This window comes from Camarhynchus parvulus, chromosome 1A, assembly GCF_901933205.1.
Source record: "Camarhynchus parvulus chromosome 1A, STF_HiC, whole genome shotgun sequence".
Classification (NCBI taxonomy): Eukaryota; Metazoa; Chordata; class Aves; order Passeriformes; family Thraupidae; genus Camarhynchus; species Camarhynchus parvulus.
In genome coordinates this window covers 22,011,418-22,033,897 of record NC_044586.1, presented here as the reverse complement: position 1 = coordinate 22,033,897, position 22,480 = coordinate 22,011,418, and the positions used below count along the sequence as shown (strand labels likewise).

At 54.7% G+C, this 22,480-nt stretch overlaps 1 protein-coding gene across 1 annotated transcript; it reads right to left on the bottom strand.

The window, feature by feature from the left end:
• Positions 1-5,387: 5,387 nt before the first annotated feature.
• Positions 5,388-21,498, bottom strand: TRIOBP (TRIO and F-actin binding protein). The gene is made up of 14 exons (XM_030960821.1): positions 21,446-21,498; positions 17,763-17,819; positions 17,346-17,414; positions 16,839-16,928; positions 15,093-15,202; positions 14,088-14,643; positions 13,371-13,481; positions 9,984-10,131; positions 9,372-9,483; positions 8,752-8,911; positions 8,308-8,421; positions 7,926-8,012; positions 6,892-7,049; positions 5,388-6,193 (listed from the first exon to the last, which is right to left on the bottom strand). The coding sequence occupies exons 1-13, from the start codon at positions 21,449-21,451 to the stop codon at positions 6,894-6,896; spliced, it is 1,776 nt and encodes a 591-aa protein (XP_030816681.1). The 5' UTR covers positions 21,452-21,498; the 3' UTR covers positions 5,388-6,193; positions 6,892-6,893.
• Between the last annotated feature and the right edge of the window lie 982 nt (positions 21,499-22,480).

The window sequence follows — 22,480 nt, the reverse complement described above, 5'->3', positions numbered from 1 at the left end:
CGGTGCCTCTGCGGCCGCGCCCGCCGCGGGCTCCCTTTAAAGCCGCGGTGCGGACCGCGGGGAGGACTGCCTCGCGTGCGCCGCCCGTGTCCCCGCGTGTCCCCTGCCACGCCCTGACCCGACCCACCGGCAGGGACAGTGCAGGGACACTGTGGAATAAATAACAGTATTTGGGGGAATACGTGGTGGGGACAAGGAGGGACACCAGTGGGATCAGCGGGGGACAGAGATGAGCGAGGACTTGTAAGGGACATTTAGTGGGGCACTTAGGTACAAGGTGCATTTGGAAGGATATCGTGTAGGGACAAAGAAGGACACTGTGGGGGACACTGGGGACACTGGTAAGCCAGGGATATTCAGAGCAACATCAAGAGATGCAGAGGGACACTTAGGGCAGACACAGGGACATTTAGGGGCAACACAAGGAGATGTGCTGGAAAAATATCAGGGGACAAGGAAAGACACTATGGAATATATTAAGGGAGCAAGAAGGGACACTAGAGAAGACATTGGGCGTGGCACCAAGGAGAAAACGGGGAGCACTGGGCACAAGTCAGCTCAGCAGCAATACACCATGGCCAAGTGCCACTACTCCATCTTCTGCCCCTTTGCTCTCCACTAGGTGCTTTAGGAACACCAGCTCAGCCCTTGCAGGTGGATGGTGAGGGATCACAAATAACAGGCTGTCCCCTTGTTTTGGGAGACACACACAGCCCTTAGTGCAGGGACAGAGCAGGGACATAGTGGCAATCAGCCAGCCATCCTTTCCCCGCTGGGTGAGCGGTCGGCTGTTCCTGGGAGATTAAATATAGCCACTATCTTCATCTTGCCAGTAGGATTTAGACGATGTTTTCTCCTTATTTTTTAAAAACATGCAGGCGCAGCCACCTGGTGCCCACGAACATGCCATGCTGGGCTCAGAGTTGAACCAAACCTCCCTGTGCTTCAGTTTAGCATTAAAATACACAGTGAGCACCTCTCAATAGCCTCTGAGTGCCCGGGGTGTCCAGGACCATGAAAACCACCAGCCAGGGACACACAGAAGTGTGCATCAATTAAACATCAATATAGATACATAAATACAAATATAAATACAGAAATTGAAATAATATAAATAGTAGAAATTGAGATAATAGAAATAGAATCATAGAATCATAGGATTATTTGGGTTGGAAGGGACCTTAAAGATCATCCAGCTCCAATTTCCCTGCCATGGGCAAGGACACCTTCCACTAGACCAACTTGCTCAGAGCCCCATCAAGCCTGGCCTTAAACACTTTCAGGCATCCACAACTTCTCTGGGCAACCTGTTCCAGTGCCTCATCACACTCACAGTAAAGAATTTCTTCCTAATACCTAATCTAAACTTGCCCTCTTTCAGTTTAGAGCCATTCCCCCTTGTCCCATCACTACATTTAAAGAGAAATAGGAATCTTTAATGTGAAGACCTGGCCTGGCAGAAGACACTCAGGCCCCTGATGCTTTCCCAGAGATGGAAGGACCAAGTGCATCTCCTTGAGCCTTCCTCCCTGACAGAGTTTCTTCACATGCACTATTCCATGTGGGAAAGGTTCTCAGCACTTGCAAACCTTTTGATTTAATTAGGAGCAAACCACTCGTAATTGTGGAGAGGAATAACCACCCTCCTGCCTCCCTTGGGGTTTGTTTTTGTTTAAGACATAATAAATAAATGGCTTTCCATCCCACATGGAGTGCATAGAGCTCTGGTGGCCTCTGTGCAACACTTTGGCCGTCTGAGGGACCTCTCATTTTTCCTATCTGGGAATGAACCGCGGGCGCTGGCTGCTGCACGTAGGCAAACCCAGGCACGCAGATAAGGCACATCTGGTTTGATTTGCATCCAAGTTTGCAACTGTTGCGCGTGGCTCACCCACGCCAGGCTCTGAGGGGACACCAGGAGGTTTGGGAGGGTTTAGGATCTGGCCCCTGGGTTTGGCACAGCACCCACGGGCTGCCTGCAGAGCCTCCAGCCCTAAAAGCCAGGCAGCAATTATCAATCCAGTGCAGGGATGGGGAGGCAAAGGCAGAGGGAGGGACAGGGCGGATGCTTTACCTAACTTAGGCCACCTTAGGTTCTAATCTCACTGTCTCACCTGGGCAGCTCCTGCTGCTGATCTGGGCTGTTCATCCTCCTCCGGCGGGTGCCGCTGCTGGCAAACAAACACGCTCTCCCCTGTGCATGGAGCTTCTGGCTCTTTCATACACACTAGATCCCTATTTTCAGTCAGTCAAACTAAGGGGAAGATCCCGTGCCCCCAGGCAACTCACTGGAGGGAAAGCACACAGGTGGTCACAGCTCATCAGGCTGCTGCTGGCGTGGCACATGGGGGGTAACCTGGTCAAGGCAAACCCCCAAGCACCCCAGCTGGTACTGGAATGCACCCCTTGAACCTCGCACTGTTTTGACAATGCATCTTTAACATGAACTGGTCAGGACTGAGAAGATGAGAGGGTTTTCCAGCCCCTGGCAGGATGTCAGGCCTGGAGGTGGAAGGCAGATGCCAAGCAATGCAAGCCCTGATGCCTCTGGGAAGTGGGTCCAGCGCTTTTGGCACCCCACTGCAGGCAGCACAGGGGACTCATCCAGAAGGAAGAGTTTATCCCATAGGCACATGTGCCACTATGGCCATCTTGGGTTCACGCCCGCATTTTTTGCCACAGGAACCTGCCACCATGCCCAGGATGCAGTGGGTTACCCCCTGCACCCACTTTTCTCCTCAGGAGTTGCTACCCAATCACTCCAAGCCTCCCAAGCCTTCCCTTTCTGGCATTATTCTGCAGAAATTGGGAAATCCCACATCTCCAACAAATCCCAGAGGACAGAGCCTGGCAGAAGAATCCTCTCTGTAATCCTGTTTACCTTCTCCTCCCTGCCCACACTGAGTTCAACCAGACCCCATAGGGATTTACACATTTCCAGCTGCAGATTTTGTCTTAAATGGTCAAACTGCGTTCACTGTAGATGTACTACAGATCCATGGGGTGAGAGCCCCTGCCTTGTAGGGGTAGAACAGCTGTTCATAGGCTTTTGGGAGCACCAGGGCACTTCTGGAAATTAATGTCAGAGATAATATTTCATTTTACCCAGTTTCCATTTCAGAGACTCAAAATCCCCAGCAGTGGAACTTGGTCTTGGTGGTACTCGGATCCAAGTGCTTCTGTGCTTTTTTAAGAGCAAAACAGGGAAACTAGCTGAAGTTCCAGCTGTGCTCATAAGAGTTTCAGCTCTGAGCCCCTGGTGTGCAATGCAGTGTGGCCAGCCCAGCATGAAGCCACTCAGCCTGGCCATTGCTAGGGGCAGAGCAGGCTTGAAGGATACAAATAAATGGCAAAGGGGCATCATCCCTGCCTGCTGGACTGATTATGAATGTTTTAAAAGATTTATGGGCTGCTTTTTAAGGGTAAGCTCCCTATGTGAGCTGGGGTGCTGGCTCCCATACCACCATGGTGCTGTACAGCCGTGGTTTTAACCCTGTGCTCGAGGCTGGGATGTTCCTCACAGCCACAGCCCGGCTGCAGGCAAGCGGATGGGGCCCAGCCATCGCTTTGGGATGTTTTTGGGCTCTGCCAGCCATCACGCCTACCACCCGCGGGCATGTTGGCCATCTCCTCTTGTGGCCACTCTTCCAGTGCCCAGGTCCCCTGCTGCCAGGAGATAAGGACGTGGAGACGCCGGGGTGAGCGTATCACCCCGGCGCAGGCGACACAGGCTCTGCCCGATTAGCGCCGCGCCAATTCCGGAGGCGCATCCCCCATCGCCCCGGGATGAGGGGATGGCTCTGCCCTGCTGGGGCTGATCTGCAGCCACAGAGCCTCAAGGAGGGGCAGCTCCACCACATGTCAGGGGCACGCACATTTCGCCTGTGCTTGCACCACGCGCTTATCAGGCTGAGCAGCCCTCGTCTGAAAGGCAGAAAAAAACAACACAACACCCCAACAAACAAACCAACCCAAACACAAGATACCAAACCCTTCAGGGAAGAGATGGGTGAGCAGGCTGCTGAGCAGAGTGCAATTGCTTACCCTCTGCTTGCCCCCAGCACCCACTTTTGGGAGTTTCCTCCCCCAGGAGCAGGTACAACTAGGCAGACTGTTGTTTGAGTGGTTATTTTCTCAAAAAAACACACTGTGTCCTGAACCCTTTTTTCTCCTCCTCTTTTGGTTCCTATAAATCCCCATGGAAAGACCAAGCTCTGCAGCCTGAAAACAGCTGCCCTGAGCTGTTCTTTCACCTCTTGCCATCCCATGGACAAATCCTCCAAACGCTCGCCCCTTTCCAAACTCGATGGCAATGGCCACGTCCTGCTTGGAAGCAGAGGGAAAAGCCTGGACCTTGGGCAGCACAGGGACAGAAGGGTTTCTAGGCCAGAGGCAGGAGGCCAAAAACCATCAACAGCAAGCCGTGGTGCTTGACAGGCGTAGTAGGGAGCTGAGCTCATGGTTTGGACTCTTGCACCATCCACTGGGTTGCCCAAGGGCCTTGTACACGTGACTAAAATCTGCAACCTAATTTTACCAGAATTTGTGACTAACAAAGTGATCTGCCTTTCCTAGGGAAAGTAGTCCCTGCAGCCCTTCCCAAGGGAAGGGCAGGCCTGCCCCCTCTTGTCCTAGGGGATGCCAATACCATGGCAAAAGAGCAAAAGAGTGCCACCCTAATACCCCTCATTTCAGCTGCCACTGCATTCTTACACCCTGCTTCCTTCCCCAGGTCTCACAGTACTCCAGTCTCTCAGCCCTCACATCTGTCACCTCCATCCAAGAATCTTCCTTGACCCCTTTTGTCTTTCCTTCTTCAGATGCTGCCCCAGCCCCAGCATGTGACCACAATTAGATCTCTTTGTAGAACAACAGCTCCTCTTTATATTGGGATAGGGCTGAATGAGTAGTAGTCACCACCAGGTCCTCCATCCTGACATAAAAGCAACATGCTTCACACAAAAAACAGGAGGAGGAAAGCATTTATGATCTCTGTCACCTCCCCAGGATCTCTCTATACTGTTTACTCTGCCAGCAATTTGCAGTGCCATGCACCCTTCCAATACCGGATTTACTAATGCAGCCCAGGCTCAGCTCTTCCTCCATGAGGCTCAGGGTCCATGTGGAATTTTGGGAGCAGTGCAGTGAAGCACATTATTTTCCCCCTCAAACCCAAAGGTGGGGCAAACTGCTGGATAACAGCACTGCAAGGCTCCTCTCCCTCTCTGGCCAGGAGTGCTCCTGTCGCTTTCCCTCACCAAATCCTGAAGAAAGGAAGCAACTGGTCACTACACACTAAAACCTCAAAAAAAATTACACACAAACACACACAGAGCCTTAACCACTGGATTTGGGCCATATGGCAAGACTTCTTCTCAAGGAATACATTTTTCTCAGCGAAAGGGGAAGATTTTATTAAGTTAAAAGTTGAAGGGCACAGCGGAGCAGCAGCAGCTGTCACCCTGAGGAGGTTGGCTCGGGCGGGTGCAGTAGCAGCCTCACAGCTCCTCTTCCCCAGAAAGGAGAAGTCCCGTGGCTCTGGGCTCCTGCCAATGCAGGTTCTTGCAGGAGCCAAAAGGGCAGCCACGGAGAGAGAGCTCGGTCATGTGGACTCTTGCCAAGGTGTCCGCTTTCAGCCGCCTCGGGCAAGCACACCCACGGCAGACAGCCCCAGCGGCTCCCCCTATGGCTTTCGTGTCTTCTCCGCAGGTCCCGGGGGTGGCACGGGGAGGGGGAGCACGGTCCTTGCCCTACATCCCAGGGGGACCGTGAAGACATTTGGAAGAGAGGGAATATTTGCCAAAGGTGGCTGTGTGTGGCCAGGAGAAATGGAGCCAGGAAAGGGGGAAAAACCAGGTTCTCTTCTTCAGGTTAGAAAAATGTTGGTGATGTAGTAAAACTTTTCCTCCTCCTCTTCCCCTCCTTTCCATGGGGAAAAAAATTCCTCTATAAAATATAATTTTCACATATAAAATCCTGAGGAAGGTGCATGTAAGGAGCCAGTCCAAACAACGTGCTCAGGTATGCAGGCAAAAAGGGTTCATCAAAAAAGCTTTGGGAGGGGAGTGAGGAGGTTGGGGTGTGTGGGATTCCTCACCAAGGTGGACATGGATAGGGATTCAACCTCCCTCTCCCCACGAGTGAGGAATGGAGCAAATACAAAACAAGAACAGATAACAAATGTAGAGCAGACCTAGAGAGAGACAAAACCAGACATGGTTTAGAAAGAGTCCAGTGAGTGCAGAAACGCCCTCCCTTCAGCTCCCTGGGGAGGTGGCTGTGTGGTGCCCTGCTGCACTCCCACTCATCTCAGCAGCCATCAGCAAGCGCTGGTGGAGCAGGGTGAGCCCAATACAAGCAAGAAGCAGAAGCACTCTGGACAACAGGATGCCCTCATTCCCATCACCCTGCTTCCCCCATCTGTGACAGAGATGCCTGCAGGTGAGTGTGGGAGAAGGACTGGGTCTAGTCAGGCCTGCTTTGATGCAGAGCTAAAATTATTGTGCTGCGATAGGGAAACCACTTCAAAGGTGAAGGGAGCAGAAACACTGCCTACACAGGGAATGTGTAACCACCCACGCTGTCACTCAAGCCACGGGGCGAAGGCCAGCATTTGCCTGGCTCCCACAAGCAGCCTGGCTGAGGAGTGATTGGTGCTGGCTGCATCAAGAGCACCATGAAAAGGTGGCTGGAGCCCTTGGGAGCACATCAGGGACAGCAGGAGGGCCAGCAGTGCAGGCCAAGAGGATGCGAGAAGCAGAGAAGGATGAGTTTAAGCCTAAAGTTTCAAAACTGAGTGGAACAGGAGAAACTGGCAGCTCCCACGGCCCTGCAGCAGCCAGTCTCAGGCACCTGCCCCCACAGGGGACAGCCCAGCGTGCCCAGGCTCACCGTTACTTGCTGTTGCACAGCGACTCCTTCTCCTGCAGAGCCGCCATGGCCAGGCGCAGGTGCTCCTTCAGCTGCTCGATCTCGCGCTCCGAGCGCACCTTAATGTGATTCAGCTCTGCATACACGTCTTGGTATTTCCCTGAGGCAAATCTCTTGTCCTGCCAGGGGAGGGAGAGGGGTCAGGCAGGGCAAGTTTCTCCTGATTTTAGGGAGGGTGGCAGCAAGGTGAGCCCAGCAGAAGAGCCAGCAAGTGAGGAGGGGAGAGCTAACTCTGGGTTTGAAGCCTATCCTAATCTAGGCCAGGCAGAAACCATTCAGAGGAAGAGCATGGAGATACCACTTTGCAAACACCAGGCCAGGGAGGAACGCAGAGACACTGGCCCCACAGTAGCAGCAGGGATGTACAGCACCAGGTTGAGGAGGTTATGTGGGCTGTAACACAGCTTGTGTGCATGTGGGGCAGCCACATGGGAAACATAATCCCACCAGGAATGCAGGCCACTGAGAGAGCTGGGTGCAGCTGCTTATATGGCCAAAAACTTATGTAAGTTATAAACTCCTGGAGCACCACTGAAGTCCAAAGCCTTTTCAGGTTCCCCTTTGGCAGAGGCCTTTGAAAATTCCTCTGAAGGAGCTGCTGCCAGTGGAGGGAGCAGCACACCCAGAAACAGTGCCCAAGGAAACCCGTCCACTCAGAGAGGGGACAGCTAGAGGAAGCAGCATGCCAGGCAGCCTTCATCCAGGTTTCCCACTTTGCGAAGGCGGCCTCCTGGCTTGTCCATGCTTATGTGTGCATACATCTGGGAAAACCAGCAGCTCTGTGACTCCTCCCTTGTACAAGGTCAGCCTTTGCCGGTCCGTGCTGTTGGAGCTGCTCTGTGCTCTGCAGTCAGCACAGACAAGCAGCACAGGCAACAGGAGGGTTTGTCTCGAGCATCCCAACAAACCCAGCCAGAGCCTGCTGATATGCAGCCCTGCTGCTTCCCTGCCTTCCCTCTCCTGCTCTTTCCCAATTGCTCCAAGAAACCACTGACCTTTTGCATCATCTGCAGCTCCTCCCGGAGGCACTGCACCTCCTTCTTTACGTACTGGAGCTCATTCTCCTTCACCCGCAGCAGCACCTGGGCAGAGAGGGGGGAGAGGAACCAGAGGTGACTCAAGAGCCACCGCCTCGGAAAGGCCGGCAGGCCCTGGCGCAAGCGCAGCGGCGGAAAAGGAAGGAAGGGCCAGAAGGGCTGGGGCAGGAAACGGCGCGAGCAGCCGGAGAGAGCAGCGGAGGGGAGCCTCACATTCTGCTTCCTGCACCGCTCCATCTGTCACCCCCTCCCACTTGCTCCAAGCCAAAGCCATCAAGAGGAGCAGACCCCCGGGACAGGCGGGGATGGAGGCAGGGGGCAGCCAGGGGGATCCCTGTACCTCCAGTTCGCAGGAGCTGCGCTCGTTGTTGTGCGAGGCACGGTCCCCAGAGCCCCGCGATGAAATAAAGCTTCGCAGCTTCCCGATCTCATCCGAGAGGCGCGTCTGCAGCTCCTGCAGGCAAAGCCAAAAGATGTCAGAGTAGCCACGGCACAGAGCTCTCCCTGTCCTGACCATTCCATCCCCATGGCAGCACTCGTTCAGCCTGGAGACCATGTTGTAACCATAGGAAATGGCAGCATCTACATCCAGCGAGTACACTCGCCATATTTAATGCCACAGTTAAGACAGTCTCTAACTCTTAATCCTTTTATTTATGATGATAAAATCTCAGAAGGGAAGAAATATGAACAAATAGGGGAGTTTTAACAGAGGGGCTGTGCTGTGTGAAGGAGGAGCATGCTCCAATGCTCCTCTCTGCTGGTAGGAAAGCCCTTCTCTTGCCTGATTTTTCTGGAGGAGGTCCTTCCCCTCCCGCTGACAGCGCTCCAATATCTGCTCCCGCTCTTCTGCCTTTTGGGTGAGCTCCCCGATTTCCAGGCACTTTTGGGAATACTGCTCAGAAAGCACCTGCAGTTCCCGCTTCAGCGACTCCACGTCCAACCTGCCAAAGAGGCACCTGCTCATTGCTGCCCCAAAACCCTTGCCAGCTCCTGGCCCCTGGCACTGCCTCCCCCCCTGCCATAGCCAGCCTCTGCCCACATCAGTCATTAGCACAAGACAATGTTCCCTGTGAACCCGAGCTTCAGTTCCCACACTCCTGCACATCAGCGTGGTGCTTCTTGGAGCTCCAAGCCATGCAGAAGAAATGGAGGAGCTTTCCATAAAGAAAACAGACAGAAAATTACTATAGGTATGAGGGAGGTGCGATAGGGAAAAGAGCCAAGCAAGGGACAAACTTCCCTACAGCTGCAGCAGCCCTGGGAGCCACTACCAGGCACCCACTAGCCCTGAGGAGGGAGCTGGGGAAGTGGCAGGAGGAAAAGCTCAGGACTAGAGCTGCAGACGGAGTGTGGTGACAGCGGCACAAGGCGGCAAGGGGAGTGAGAGAGATGCTTTCTTACTGGTGCTGCTTCTGGAGGGCTTCTGGGAGTGAGCTGCATTGCTGGAAGCTCCGTGTCCTGCCCAGCTCCTTATTCATTTCCTCCCGGTGGGCTTTCTTCAGTGCCTCAATGGCTGCAGAGGGGGACAGTGAGAAATGGGGGATGAGGCTGTGTCAGCCTCATGGAAAACACACCAGAGAACTGACTAAGCTCTCTCCACTGCAGGTTCCCAGATCCATCCCTGCAGATTCCTCCTCTTCCCCTTCTTCCCTCAGAGTATTCCTCACCATCTCCACACTCCAGGATAATCATGCTGCCAAGGGGACTAACACAGGGCACTGTTGGAGCTCTCTACTATTTCTGCCTTGCCCACCTACAATAAAGTGTTGGTCCCCTCCCACCCATCCAGAGGCATGACCCCATTTCCTTCAGGATCTTTACCACCCCATCTCCACCAGCGCCACAGGAGCGAGAAGCACCAGAGCTCGTGCTCCAAGGAGCGCCAGCCTCACACCAGTACAGTCAGCAGTGCGGTTCCAGAGGACTGGGACATCTGGCTTCTGGCAAGAGTCATTTGGGGAGAGGCAGGAGGGACCCAGCTGAGCAGAGGCACAGCTTGGTGTCTGCTCCTACCTGCTGCTGTTGCTGCCGCCTCCTCTGCCAGGAGTCGCTCCTTCTCCTGCCGCAGCCGCTCCAGCTCCCGCTGGTGGTGCCTCTGCAGCTCCTCCATCACTTGCTGGTGGGATGACTCCATCTCAGCCAGGCTGCGCTCACAGGCCTCCTGGTGTGAGGAGGAAAGGAGGTGTGAGAGACCAGCAGAGAAGGAGGAAGGGCTTGGGCAAGGACAGGCACCTGGCTGCAAGTGCAGGGACATTTTGAAAGAAGTGAGGCTACTTCCCAGGAGAGTCTTTTCCTTCTGAAAGTGAGGTGGCACTTTGTCATGGTTTGACACTGGCACAATGCCAGTGCCCTATGAAAATATACTTCCCTGGTGTTTGCTGTGAGATGTGACCAGGAAATAAGCAAAGCAGGCCTCTACCTTAGAAAAAAAAAGTTTATTAACTAAACTACAAAAGGAAAAAACCACACACACACACACACACGCACACACACACCTGGAAAATGAAAACTCCACGAAAAGCATTTCCTCCTCCCCCCCCCCACATTTCCAATACATCTTCCAAATTTCAAATCTCCATCCATCAGCCTGTAAATACTCAATTTCAGTCCATCAAGAGGAGAGGAGTCCTTCTTGGGGCCATGGTGACCTCTTCCTTGCATGCCCAGCGCTCCCACCACTGGACAAGGAACAGAGCTGCTTCAAGGGTTATCCTTTTAAGGGTGCTTTGACCAGTTCCGAAAAAAAAAGCACAGTTTCCTCATCACTCTCGGGACCTCTTGTCCCCCCCATACTTGTCTACCCCCTGGGGCCGGGGGTCTCCCAAAACTGAACCCTCTCAGTTCTGAGCCATCGCCTCCCCCTGCATGCAGCCTCTGTGTCGCGAGGAAGCACGGTTCTGTCCATGGCTGTACCAAAAAGAGTCCAGCAACCAGCTACTCCATCATCTCTTTCCGGCCTCTTCTTTACTCTCCCAGCCTCACTCACTGCTCCGACTGTCATTCACTTGCTCATTTCTTCTTTATCATCCACTCCATCTCCCCTCCGGGAAAGGTCCAAATGCTCTGTGAGGTCTTCATCGTCCAAAAAGGGGTTAACAAACTCCTGCACTCAGCCAGGCTCCTTCCTTGCTGCACTCCCCCCTTCCCCCTCCTTCTTCACAGGCTGATATCACTTCAAGGCCACAGGCCCGTACCAGCTTTCTCTCTCTCGTCTTCTAGCTGGGGGGGGGGTGCTGCCCAAATCTTCTCAGGGCCTCTCTCCCTCTGTCTCTCCTGGGGGGGGCTGCCCAACACCTCCTGGTGCCCCCACCACCCTTCCATCCTGAGGGGTCATGCCTACCTCTGCCAGGCTGCAGGTTTCCCCTCCCCCGCCCAGCTCGAAGCCGGGCAGGGGAGGCCTTGCCTCTTTGCTGGCCGGAAATCAAAGAGAGAGCCCAAGGGAGTGCTCTGCTTCTAACCCCTGTGTTCTCAGAGGCGCATCCACCCTCAGTGGCCAAGCCTGGTGTCAGTTTAGAATCTGAACACCTATTGGCCTCTGGCCACTCCATTCCCAGAAAACCTGCTTCCTGTAAACCCACGACACACTTTAATCATGAACACAACCATTTTACAGGGACACATGTCTTGCAATCCCCCTTTGTGCTTTATAGAGGAAGAATGTTCCTCTAGCTCTTAAAACTAAAGCAGCAAGACAGGAACATCCCTCTTGGTCCAGCAGCTGGGAATAACATGTCTGATACCACAAACCCAAACCTACACAGGGCTGCACTGCCTGCCTGGAAGAGATCAACAGTGGGAACTGCATCTCAGTATCTGCCTTTTAAATGAAGCACATCCCCTGGAATCAATGAAAACCGAGCCTCCTCTCCTGAAAAGTGACACCCTGAACTACCCTGTGACATGATGGAGGCTGCCAAAGAGCCCTCCCCACAGCCTAGCGGTTAGGGATCCTCCTCACACAGCTCTCCCTCCTTTCTGATGCCTCTGAGACCAGGGGGATGGTCCTTTCTATGCTGAGTGCTATGATTAACTCGGGTTAGAGCAAAGCAAAGAGGTTCCCACCTTGGCACTATGCCTTCACTCCCCCTCTAGGTTCTGGCAGAGTCTCCCTGAGCCTCTCAGGAAGAGTTTGTTCACCAACAAACTGTGCCGTGATGATTAATAGCCTGGGCCTCAAGGACATCAGCAGAGAGCTAAGACGTCATCACATCCCCCAACAGCTCCTTGCCATCCCATTCCTTCCCCACTGAGGACTAAGGCTCATACAAAAGACACTGGAACATGTTGTATGAATGCAAACCCTTCCTGGCTACTCCTCTCTACTGTGATGAGAGAAGCTAGGAAGCTTCACAGAACAACAGAGGAAAAAGGTGAGGAATCAATTTGGTGATCTATGCAGGGACCAGCTGCAACCCTTGGCAGACAGAGAGAGTGAATCCTTTGGGGAAAGGCCAAGTTTGGCCCCAGATGTGAAATGCAGGCTTTTTGAGCCAAGTTATTAGGAAGATAAGAAAGTTCCTCCCCACTGCTTTTGCTCTTTTTTTTGACCATAAAGAGGTCTGTAAGCTGTAAATATTAAATCATGATAACACAGAGACTGGTAAGGGCTGTCTGGGCTGGGTGCTACAAGGCTTCTGGGTTTCTTTATCTGTGCTAGGTACAGCCAACCCTGTGGAACAGACTTCACCAGCCCCAATTTCCTGCCCTGCCAACCCCCTCTGCCCTGGGATCTTCCAACACATAAGGCCCATCCTGAAAATCCCACTCTATGGTCAAACAGCAGCCTCCACACAGGAAATCCCTGTGGGATGTGACCCTGCTTGCTTTGGATCAGTCCATGAGAGGGGAGAATAAACAAACAAAGAGAAGTGAGAGGATGAAGCATGAGCAAATTCTGCTTTGCTGGCTCTCCCACGTGCTGTCCCAGCAAACGAATGGGCTGTGCTGTCAAAGTGACCTTCAGGGCTCGGGCTGTCCCCAGGGACTGACTGACTGCTTTTAACGAGACACGTGGGAGCCCCAGCTAGCAAGAACCACACGTGGTGAGCACCAACCAGCGGGGGCTCAGCAGGAAGCTGCTGACCCACTCCTGAGCTGGGGGATGGCTCACCCCCACGGGTGACAGCAGGACAGCACCGCGCCCACATGCAAAGCGGGACACAGATCCTGCACCTCTCCCCAAATTATCCTTCTCTCCCTTTATAACCCTGGCCCCTTTAAGGCCAGGCAACATGCACCAGCCTTTATGTAATTAACATTGATTACAAATGGGCCCAGTTAGGGTCACCATGGCAACCCAATGATTAGCAATACCTGCTTGGCAGTAAGCTGTGTGCCAGAATTTCCCAGTTTGGAACTGGGAGTGACCCCCCCAAACTCCGGGTCTGGCACTCTGCTCACCTGTGAGATGTACCCTCGGGGCACATGGCTGTCCCCCTGGGATTTTGCTGCCTCCCGAAGGCTCTCGTTTCTGGCCCGGCAGGACTCCAGCTGTGCCCGCAGTGACTGGATCTGTGCCAGGGAGGACAGAGAAAGATGTTCAGCCAAGGGTGGAAAAGTGCCATGGCCCGACCAATGTGCCACATCCAAACCCTGGGCTCAGGGATGGGGAGGACAACACATGGTCAGTGGAGGCCTCTGCTTCCCCAGCAGCCTGCCAAGAGACCACACTGGCAAAGCCAGCCCCAGCCTGGTTAGTGCCAGTAAGGAAGGGAGGAGACATCCCAGCTTTCAGAGGTGGATCCACGCTGGAGGAAACCACCACAGCATGGCTCCTTTCAAAGGCTGGCAGGTGAAGAGCTTGCAGGCTTGGGAATAGCCAGAGAAGAAAGGCTGTGAATGCACTCCCAGGAAACATAGATTCCACACAAGTAGTGCCACCAAATAAATTATCCTGGACCAAAACATGCTCTGGGGAACCTCTGCAGGTGTGTGAGAGCTGGCCTCTAGCCTTGCATTACCAGGTTCCAAAAGCTTCCATGCACTCGAGGAGCCAGAAAGAACTAACATCTCCCTGCACCCCTGCAGGAGGCTCTTCTGCAGAGCCTCCTGTAGCCAAGTACCACATTAAGGGGCCACCAGAATCCCAGAGATTTCAGAGAGGACGGATGCTCTTACCTCCTTTTTCAGCGCCTCATTGGTGTCTCCCTGGCCCCCCTTGCTCTGGTTCAGCAGTGTTGTCAAGGGCACCCTCTGCAAGTCCTTCAAGGGCAGGTGCTCCAGCTCCAGCCACTTCTTCTCTATCTCCTCATTCAGACGAATCCGTTGTTCCTCCGAAAGCGGAGGGGTGGGGAGGTCCTGCTCCCCGGCCCTGCGGGCAGGGTCTCCTGCCGGGCCATCGTTGTTGGGGACCCTGCCATCGGGGCTCTCGAACCACCTCCTCCTCTCCTCCGAACGGATGGCCAGATCCCGCTCCAGCTCCTCATACCTGGGAGCTCGCTCCGAGATCTTCAGGCTCCCTTTTGTCCTCTGCAGGGACCCCTGACTTCCAGGCTCTTGTGGCAAGGGAGACAGCTCCACATAGTCAAAGGCATGGCGCTGCCCATCCGCCTTCCAGTGACTGCCCTTGGAGTTCCCCTCGGAGCCCGAGCCCGGCCGCTGCTGCTCCTCCGTCCGGAGTGAGCCTTTCTGGGAAACGCAGTTATGGAAGTTCTCCTTGTCACAGTCAGGGAGCCTGAAAGCAGAGCAGGAACTGGTGAGGGAGAGGCACCGTGTGGGAAAGGATGCCAGCAGAGGCACTGCCAACTGCTCAAGGCTCAGACCCTCACTCAGCTGAGTCTTACAAAACTCCACCCTGAGTGCAGAGCTGGGCCTGTAGCATCCCATCTCCCAGGGAAATGGATTTCTCCACCAGGCAGCAAGGATACACCCTGGTTCCAGCTAGGCTGGTGGAAAAACCAATCTAAACTTATGTGGTGAAGCAAAAAGCAGGTACAAGAAAGGAAGCCATCAGGTTCTCAACCCCTGTCGCTGGCTGGTGTAACCAAACCACTTTCAGAAGGAGCAGAGGGCAGGGCTGCTCTGGTAGCAGTGACATTTCCAAAGAGGCCTTCCTTGCCCCTGCCAGTCAGGGTAGAGGGACAGCAAGGGAAAAGAGGACAAGCAGCACTGGGCAGCTCTTACTTGGTGACGTCTGGAGCACTGACTGGGCGCACATTCTTCCTCAGGGCCTCGATCCAGTTGCGCCGGATGCCAGAGGTCATCGCTGACAGGGTGAAGACGGCATCCTTTGTCTGCAACAGTGAGGTGACAGAGGCCCTCTCATCACCCAGTGGATGTGCAGCAGCTCCCTCCTGCTCCCTGAGACCCACAGCCACTTGTATACACCAGTGCTGGGCTGTTAGAAAGGCCACCCTCCGTCTCAGGCTCTTGGTGACAGGTGGAGGGATGGGAGAGGAAAGGTGGGAGGGGTGTTTGAGGGGGATCCTTTATGAGACCATCTCCAAGCAAAGGCAAAAGAAACCTTGCTGGCACATTGGGCTGTAGTTACATTTCTCTTCACAGAGAAAAGCAAGGCACAATTCTTCCCAAGAATATTTCTAGGTTTCACATTCTCTGAACCTCAGAGAAAGAAAAAACAATTCTTATGTCATTTACTACTCCTGTGTTGTTCACAAGTAGAATACATCATAGAAAATTGTTTACCTGAAAGGAACTGATAATTAGATTCTGGTCTGAGTGTTTTGATTCACTGACCAATTGAATCCAGGCGTGTGTGTCAGAACTGTTGGCTGACAGTCACAAGATTCAGTGCAGTGGAGTGCAATTAAGTGCTTAGCAGATTCAGTTCAGATGTAATGTAAAATAGTGTAATACATTATAGAATGATCTAGTATAATAAAGTAATTAATTAACCTTCTGATAAGATGGACTCCTCCTCATCATTCTTCCTCCTTCGTCAGGGGCAAAAATATCTACTATACTGGGCCAAACATGCACTGGTGCAATCCAGTTGCAGACCAAGCAGTCCAACACTCCTGCAAGCAGGGTCAGCTACAGCAGCTTGGTCTTAGCCTGTATTCAGCTGGGGTTTTATATCTCTAAGGAGATGTCCACAGTCTCTGCGGTCACTGTTTTACCTTCCTCACAGATAAAAAAGGTCTTTAGATTTTGAGGTGGAATCTCCTGTGTTCAAGCTGGTGTCCATTGCCTTTTGTCCTGTCACTGGGCACCACTAAGAAAAGTCTGGCTCCTTCTTTTTTGCCCAGCCCACATCGGGTATTTTTAGATAGAGAGATACACACGAGATCCTTTCTCCAGGCTGAAGACTCCCAGCTCTTCCAGAGGCTTTGTTCAATAGATGCTCAGATGCCAGGAGTCAGCTGCCAGCACGGGTGTACAGCAGCAGGGCACAGGGAAACCCAGACCATGAAGTGCCCATCCCTGCACACCCACAGAAATATCATTTCTCATGCTGCCTAAGCAGCCACCTCCTGCTGCTACAACAAATAGCCAAGGACAGAACTGTACTGGGGCTGGATCCAGGGTACAGGCTGTCACTCAGAGCATGGTCAGCCAGATTACATTGAGATCTGCAGTGCTCACCACTCTCCTCTGCAGCTGTGGAAAAGTTGCCTTGGCCAACACGTCCCTCAGACACTCCTGGCATTTAGCGTGGCTCCTGGACTGCCTCCAGCACAGCCTTCAGCCAGCCCTGCAAAGCCTCCTCCTCCTCCTTCCTTCCTTTGCACATAGGCAGCCCTGATGTCCCAGAGCACTGTCACCCACGAGCCAAAAAACAACCTTGGGCCACCAAGCTGGCACAGGATTTGTGTGAATTGCCTCTCAGCATCTCGGCACCGGCAGGATCACACATCCCCCCATGCCCCTTGGTGCTGCGGCTCCGTGCGCGCGGTGCCAGGCACTCACGTGGATCTGGAAGCCGTAGTTGCGCTGCACCGCAAACTCCGTCACATCCGTGCAGGAACGCAGGTCGATTTCTCCATCAAGGTCATCAGCCTGCAAGCACAGCCACCCGCTGGGACATCAGTGCGCAGCAGCTTTGAAAAAGGCCACCTCTTCCCTCACCCCACAGTTTCCTGGGAGCCAGGCTCAGATCTTTGTGAGCCAGGCTGTTCCCCAGCACAGCATGGCCTGTTCTAACCCAAGGGCTGCCAGCAGCATGGATGGAGAGCATCCCGCATACCCAGCCACAGGACCAGCCCTTCTCCCCACCTCCCGCCACTGACAGCCCCCCCAGACTCTGCCCCCCCTGCCTTCATCCTCTTCATCACCCTTTGGCAAAGAGCAGCTTGGCACCTCAGCCATCCCTCAGGAGGACACGGTGCTGTTGCTTATCCCTGGTCACACCAGAGCTGTACTCCTCTGCCCCTGGCCAGGAAGGAAGAAAGGGCTGGTGAAGCTGGCCACGCTTACCTCCTCTGCGTTTGAGTCCCGGTAATACCTCAGGCTCGAGTCGGTCAGCACGAACCAATGTTTCTTCCACTGCAGGCGTGTCGGGCAGGGGGAGGGAAGGGAAAAGACAGGAGGGAAATGGATAGGCAGTTACCAGGGAAAGCGTAGGAACAAGGAGGGACGCTCTGCACTATGACCTCTTGGCCTTCTCTTCCCCCTCCTCCCTCCCAGATCCCCCTCGTGACCCTCAGCTGGGAGAGAGGCGCTCGATGAACCTCTGTGTCCACACACCGAGCAAGGCACCTCCACCAAAAGCTTCCCACTGCCTTTCCCAGCAGGAGAGACCTCAGTAAACAAGGAGGAAGGAAATCAGCTGGCTCACCTGGCTCTCCAGCAGCAGGGGATAGGGGAAGAGGAAGACACTCATCTGAGGCTTACCTCTCCGTGCTCGTCCAGGATGGACATCCATCCCTTCTTGAAATTGAGAAGATCCGGCTGGAAAAAAACCAAAGAATTACTGTCTTGGAGTGACCCACAAAAGGGCTTTCCATGCCAGGGTGGAAGGTGAGTCCCCTGTGGCAGAACAAAAATGGGAACAGCCTTTTAGGAAGCCTCATGGAGCTATGCAACCCTATGGCAAAAGAAAACTGGGTATAGCTCTCAGCAGCAGTCATTCCTGTAAGAGGAAGCATGAGATAAGGGAAGAGGTTTAAAAAAAAGTAAAGGAAAATATGCAGCAAAGAGGTTTCCACAAGGTGCCTCAGAGGTATTTATTCAGAGAGGGGGAGGCAGGGATAAGGAGAGTGGGCAGAAGGGAGTGCTCCACCACCACCAATGGGACTTGCCTCAGAGATGGAGACAAAGCCACAAAGAACCAGACACGCCTTGTCCCAGCCCTGGCTGTCCATGCCCCAGAGCTACGTCCCTCTGGTAACTTCACCACCAATCATTTATTAAAAACATAGTAGCTCAGCTCTCACCAAAAACCTACAGGAGGCAATTCAACAGCTGTGAAAACACGTTGACTTTAAACGATGTGCCCCAGGGTAGAGATGAAGTCAGTGCCTGATCCTCTCCCCTCTCCCTCCAAGGTTCATCCCTTTCTGAGATTCTGAGAGTTTTTCTCTTACCTAGCTCTGTCTGCTCCCTCCCACTACAGAGTCTGCCCTCTGCCCAGCCACAGCTACAGAAGATAAGGATGAAGAGAATTTCACCCAGATTACCCTGTGCCACAAAGAAGTTTCCATGCACTCTCTGCCTCCTCCTAACCTCATGTCGCTGCTGCAGCATCCCAACCAGTTTATCTTCTTCCCAAGGTGGAGCACCAGAGAGCTGACTCAGGGGAACCTCTCTCCCCAGCTTTGCCCTCAGCCAAACAGGCTCGAGCTGGTCCCTCCTCCCACCCCTGCCAGCTCCCAGGAAGTTGCACCATCAAAGAATTCAGTCTAACGCCTCTTCTCCCATGGAAGTCAGTTTGCCAACCTGCCCCTTCTCAGGCAGCTGAACCAGGCAAGGACAGTGTTGGAGAAGTGACAGTACCAGAGCTGGACCAGCACCAGACCTGCCAGTCCTGTGGAAGCCACCAGCAGTCCCCACATGTCACAACCACCAGCTGAGATGGGGCTGGAGAGAAGGAGGTGGCTCAGCAGCCGATGGCTGCTCCACATGCCCTGAACAAGCCCAGTGGCCAGCCACAGCTGCCCCACAAGCCCAGCTCCCCGGCTGCACAGCCAGGCCAAGCCTGTCCCTGCTTTCATCTCCCTGAGCTGCTGCTCGCGGGTTACACCCAAGGTTGTGGGGCGGCAGGAGCAGAGTATGTGCCGGCCCACCCTGGCGCTCTGGCTATTGGCTCAAGCAGGAGCAAGGAGTCCTGCCAAGGGGAGGTCACCGCCTGCTTCAGCTTCAGGCCTGGCCAGAGGCATCCGGCAGCCCTGGGCTCCCTGGGAAGGGAGGGAAACCAGAGCAAAAGGACATGGGGGGCTCCCAAACCTCACCTCCTGCTGAGGTGACAGGCACTGCTGGCACCTAGGAGACAAGGGGGATTTATGCACCCCCATCAACCCAGATTTGTGGTGGCTCCACTGCTGCCCTGAGAAAGCACCCCAAAAAATAATTCTTTCTCTGCGGCAGCAGCTCCACCCTTTTCCCCATTATTCCTTCCAGTCCGGTGACTTAAGCTCCAGCTCTGAATTCAGAGTGGTGAGAGGGAAGGAAAGGAGACAAAACATCAAAGTACAACCACCCCCCTCCTGGGACACACGTGCACTCAACAGAAGAGAGAGAGATGGGCAGGCTCCATGGAGGCAGAAAAACAATATAGGGAGACAGTGGGGTTGTTGTACAGATCAGCTGGGTCTCATCTTATTTACAATCCCAAAGCATTAGGTGTCAAAATAATTAATATTAACAGGATGCATGCCGCTGGAAAAACTGCCACAAAGTCCTGCCAAAACTGCTGCCCCCAGTGCAGTGCTGGGGCGAGAAAATTCCCCTGGAGGGCTTTTCCCAAGCAGGCAAACTGCACAGGGTTTCTGCTTTCCCTGCCAGCCTTAGACACAAAGCTGCAGCTCTATAGAATTGTCTTGGAACCATTCTTGTCATAGCAGGGTCAGTACCATAAGTAGAGTCCTCAGTTGATACACAAAGTGCTTAAAGCCACTTTTCTTCCCTTCCCCACAACCAAATCCAGTTTCCTCCCCCAGCATAAAAAGCTCAGAGAAGAGTGTGGGGCTCAAATAGAACCCCTCATCCAGAGGAAATGGCCCAGCAGTGGGAGGAGGAAACATCCAGGAAAGCCGAGCTGCTGGGAGAGATCCGGGTGCCAGAGATGCAATGATGTGGCAGGATGCACCCCCGGCAAAATGCACAGCCCTGCAGCTCCGGGCTGTGGATGGCTTGGGAGGTGGTGGCAGTGATTTTGCCCAGTTGCATCCATACCCATCAGAGTTTTACATTCAGCCCCACAGCTGGCCAGGTAAAGGCACTGGAGGGGGTCTCAGGTAGCTGGGGACATAGGTGGTTTCTGGAAATACTGGCTTGCAACAGCAGGTTAAGGAGCGGCCGCTGCCTGCTCTGGTTGAAGAAGGGCTACAGGGAAGGTGATAACAGTCTGTAAGTATCCGAAGAATGTAAACACCAAAGAAGGAAAAGGGACAGGGTGGGAGCAAAGGAATTGCTCCCGGGTGGTACTGAGGCGCCAGGATGGAGAAGTGGAGGAGAAGAGGCTGCGGGAGGCTGAGAAAGCTCAGTGTCCAAGCAGGATAGTCAGGTGTGTCCTTTCACCACCAGCCTTTGTCATCACCCTGCCTCCTGCTTCTCCCAAAATCTCCTCAGCAATGCAGGTTCTGAGGCACTGCTTCCTCCCACCTCCGGGAGATGGTGCAAGGGGCTCTCAAGCCTCCCGGAAAACACAATGTCTCCTCTCCTCTAAAAAGGGAACCCACTTCATAAGGCGTGGGCCCAAGGCCAAAACACAAAGCAAAACCGCTCCAGCTCAGCTGGGTGAAAGCAAAATCACTCCCAGCCTGGAGCACACATGCAGCTCCCGAATCTACACGTGCAGTGAGAAGAGCCAGCGGACGACGGGCTCTCCCTTTCCCACCGCCCCCGTGCGAAGCGCCGGCGGGCACAGCCCAGCCTGTCACCTCCATTACCCCGCTCGCGGCCGCAGCCGCCTGTGCCAAGCAGAGTTGGCCCCAGGGGTGGGATGCTCCCTGCCCCAAACCGCATCTGCTTCCCACAGGGAGCCGGAGCTCCCCACGCCCGGGGGGACACCGATTTCGCATCCGACTGCGGTCATAGGTGCGGTGAGCTGGCCTGGCCTCAGCCCGGTCCACGCTCACGCTTATCGGGGTGGGGTGGTGCCCACCGGGGCCGGAGCGGCCACGGGAGCTCTGGGGGGGACCCCGGCGGTGATGGGGAAAGGAACCAAGGAAGAACCGGCACAGCCTCGAGTCGGAGGGGCAGAGTGCCCCAGGGAGCTGCGGCTACAGAGACCCCCGGAGGCGGCGGCTGACAGCTGGGGTCCCCCGCCCCCTCCCAGCCCGGGCTGTCCCCGGGCTCCGCAAGAGGAGTCCCCGCGACCACGGCCCGCCGAGCCCGAACCCCGAGTCCCGACTCACCGTCATGGCGGGGGCGCCGCGGCCGGCGGGGCCGGGGCCGGGGTCGCGGCGGGGCCGGGCGCTGGCAGCCAGGGCGGCGGGCGGCTTCAGCGCCCGGGCGGCTCCCACGGCCCCACCATGCCCGCTCCGCCGCCCGCCCGCGATCCAGCCCGCCGCTTTCCTCCTTTTTTTTTTTTTTTCCAAAGAAAAAAAAAAAAGAAAAGGAAAAGGAAAGGAGGGGGGAAAAAGAAAACCACCCCAAAAAACTTTTCTTTCCTCCCCCCAGAACTTCCTGGGAGGACCCGGGCAGGCCAATGGCAGCCGCCGCCGCCGCCCCGACCGCCCGCAGCCAATGGAGCCGCTGGGGCGGGCGAGGCCGCCGGTCCGCGCGGAAAGGGGCGGTGGCCCCGGGCGCTGGGGACGGGACGGGACGGGGGCGATGCTGGAGCTGAGCCGTGTCCCTTTCCCGCCCCGCTGGCCCGGGAAAGGTGAAGCCCTGGGAGGGACGGGTTCAGCCGCTGCTGCTCCGGGAAGGGACTGCCAGGAGCCCAGCCCTTTTCCAGGCAGGATTTGCTCTCAGGCTGGGACTTTTCGAAGGCAGGGATTTTCAGCAGTGCACACAATGGAGTCCTCGCCTTGGATCCTGAGGCTGCTCGGTTTTATCCAACCAACTGAACCTCTCTGGGCTCGTGGCAGGGGTGGTAGGAAGTCATGGGGAGACCCCCAGTGCCCCAGGAAAGCCATGCCAGCTGGCCTCGGGAAAGGTAATTGCTAGAGAGGGTCCCAAAGGAAAAGGGGAGAGGGGCTGTGCATCACAAAATGCCAAGCTCTACTATGCAATCACACCAAGGTGATGCTTCTTGCTGCAAGGCAAAGGGAAGGTGCCAGAGCTCAGTGCTGAAGAAACCTGGCACAGGTGGGGCAATCTGGCCCAGTTGTACAGGGTGAGCTCAGGGCTTTGGGCTGCTCTCTGGCCTGATGCAGGGAAGTGAGGGAGAGGATGTCACACGTTTCAAGTTTCAGAGGCCTTTGACAGCCTCTTTCCTGGCTGCAGTT

Excerpts from the sequence above, each read along its gene's own strand:
- TRIOBP (XM_030960821.1), bottom strand. Across the intron at positions 16,929-17,345 it reads GGGACTCAAACGCAGAGGAG|GCTGATGACCTTGATGGAGA; the intron begins GTAAGCGTGGCC and ends CTGTGCTTGCAG. Across the intron at positions 7,050-7,925 it reads AGCTGCAGATGATGCAAAAG|GACAAGAGATTTGCCTCAGG; the intron begins GTCAGTGGTTTC and ends CTCCCCTGGCAG.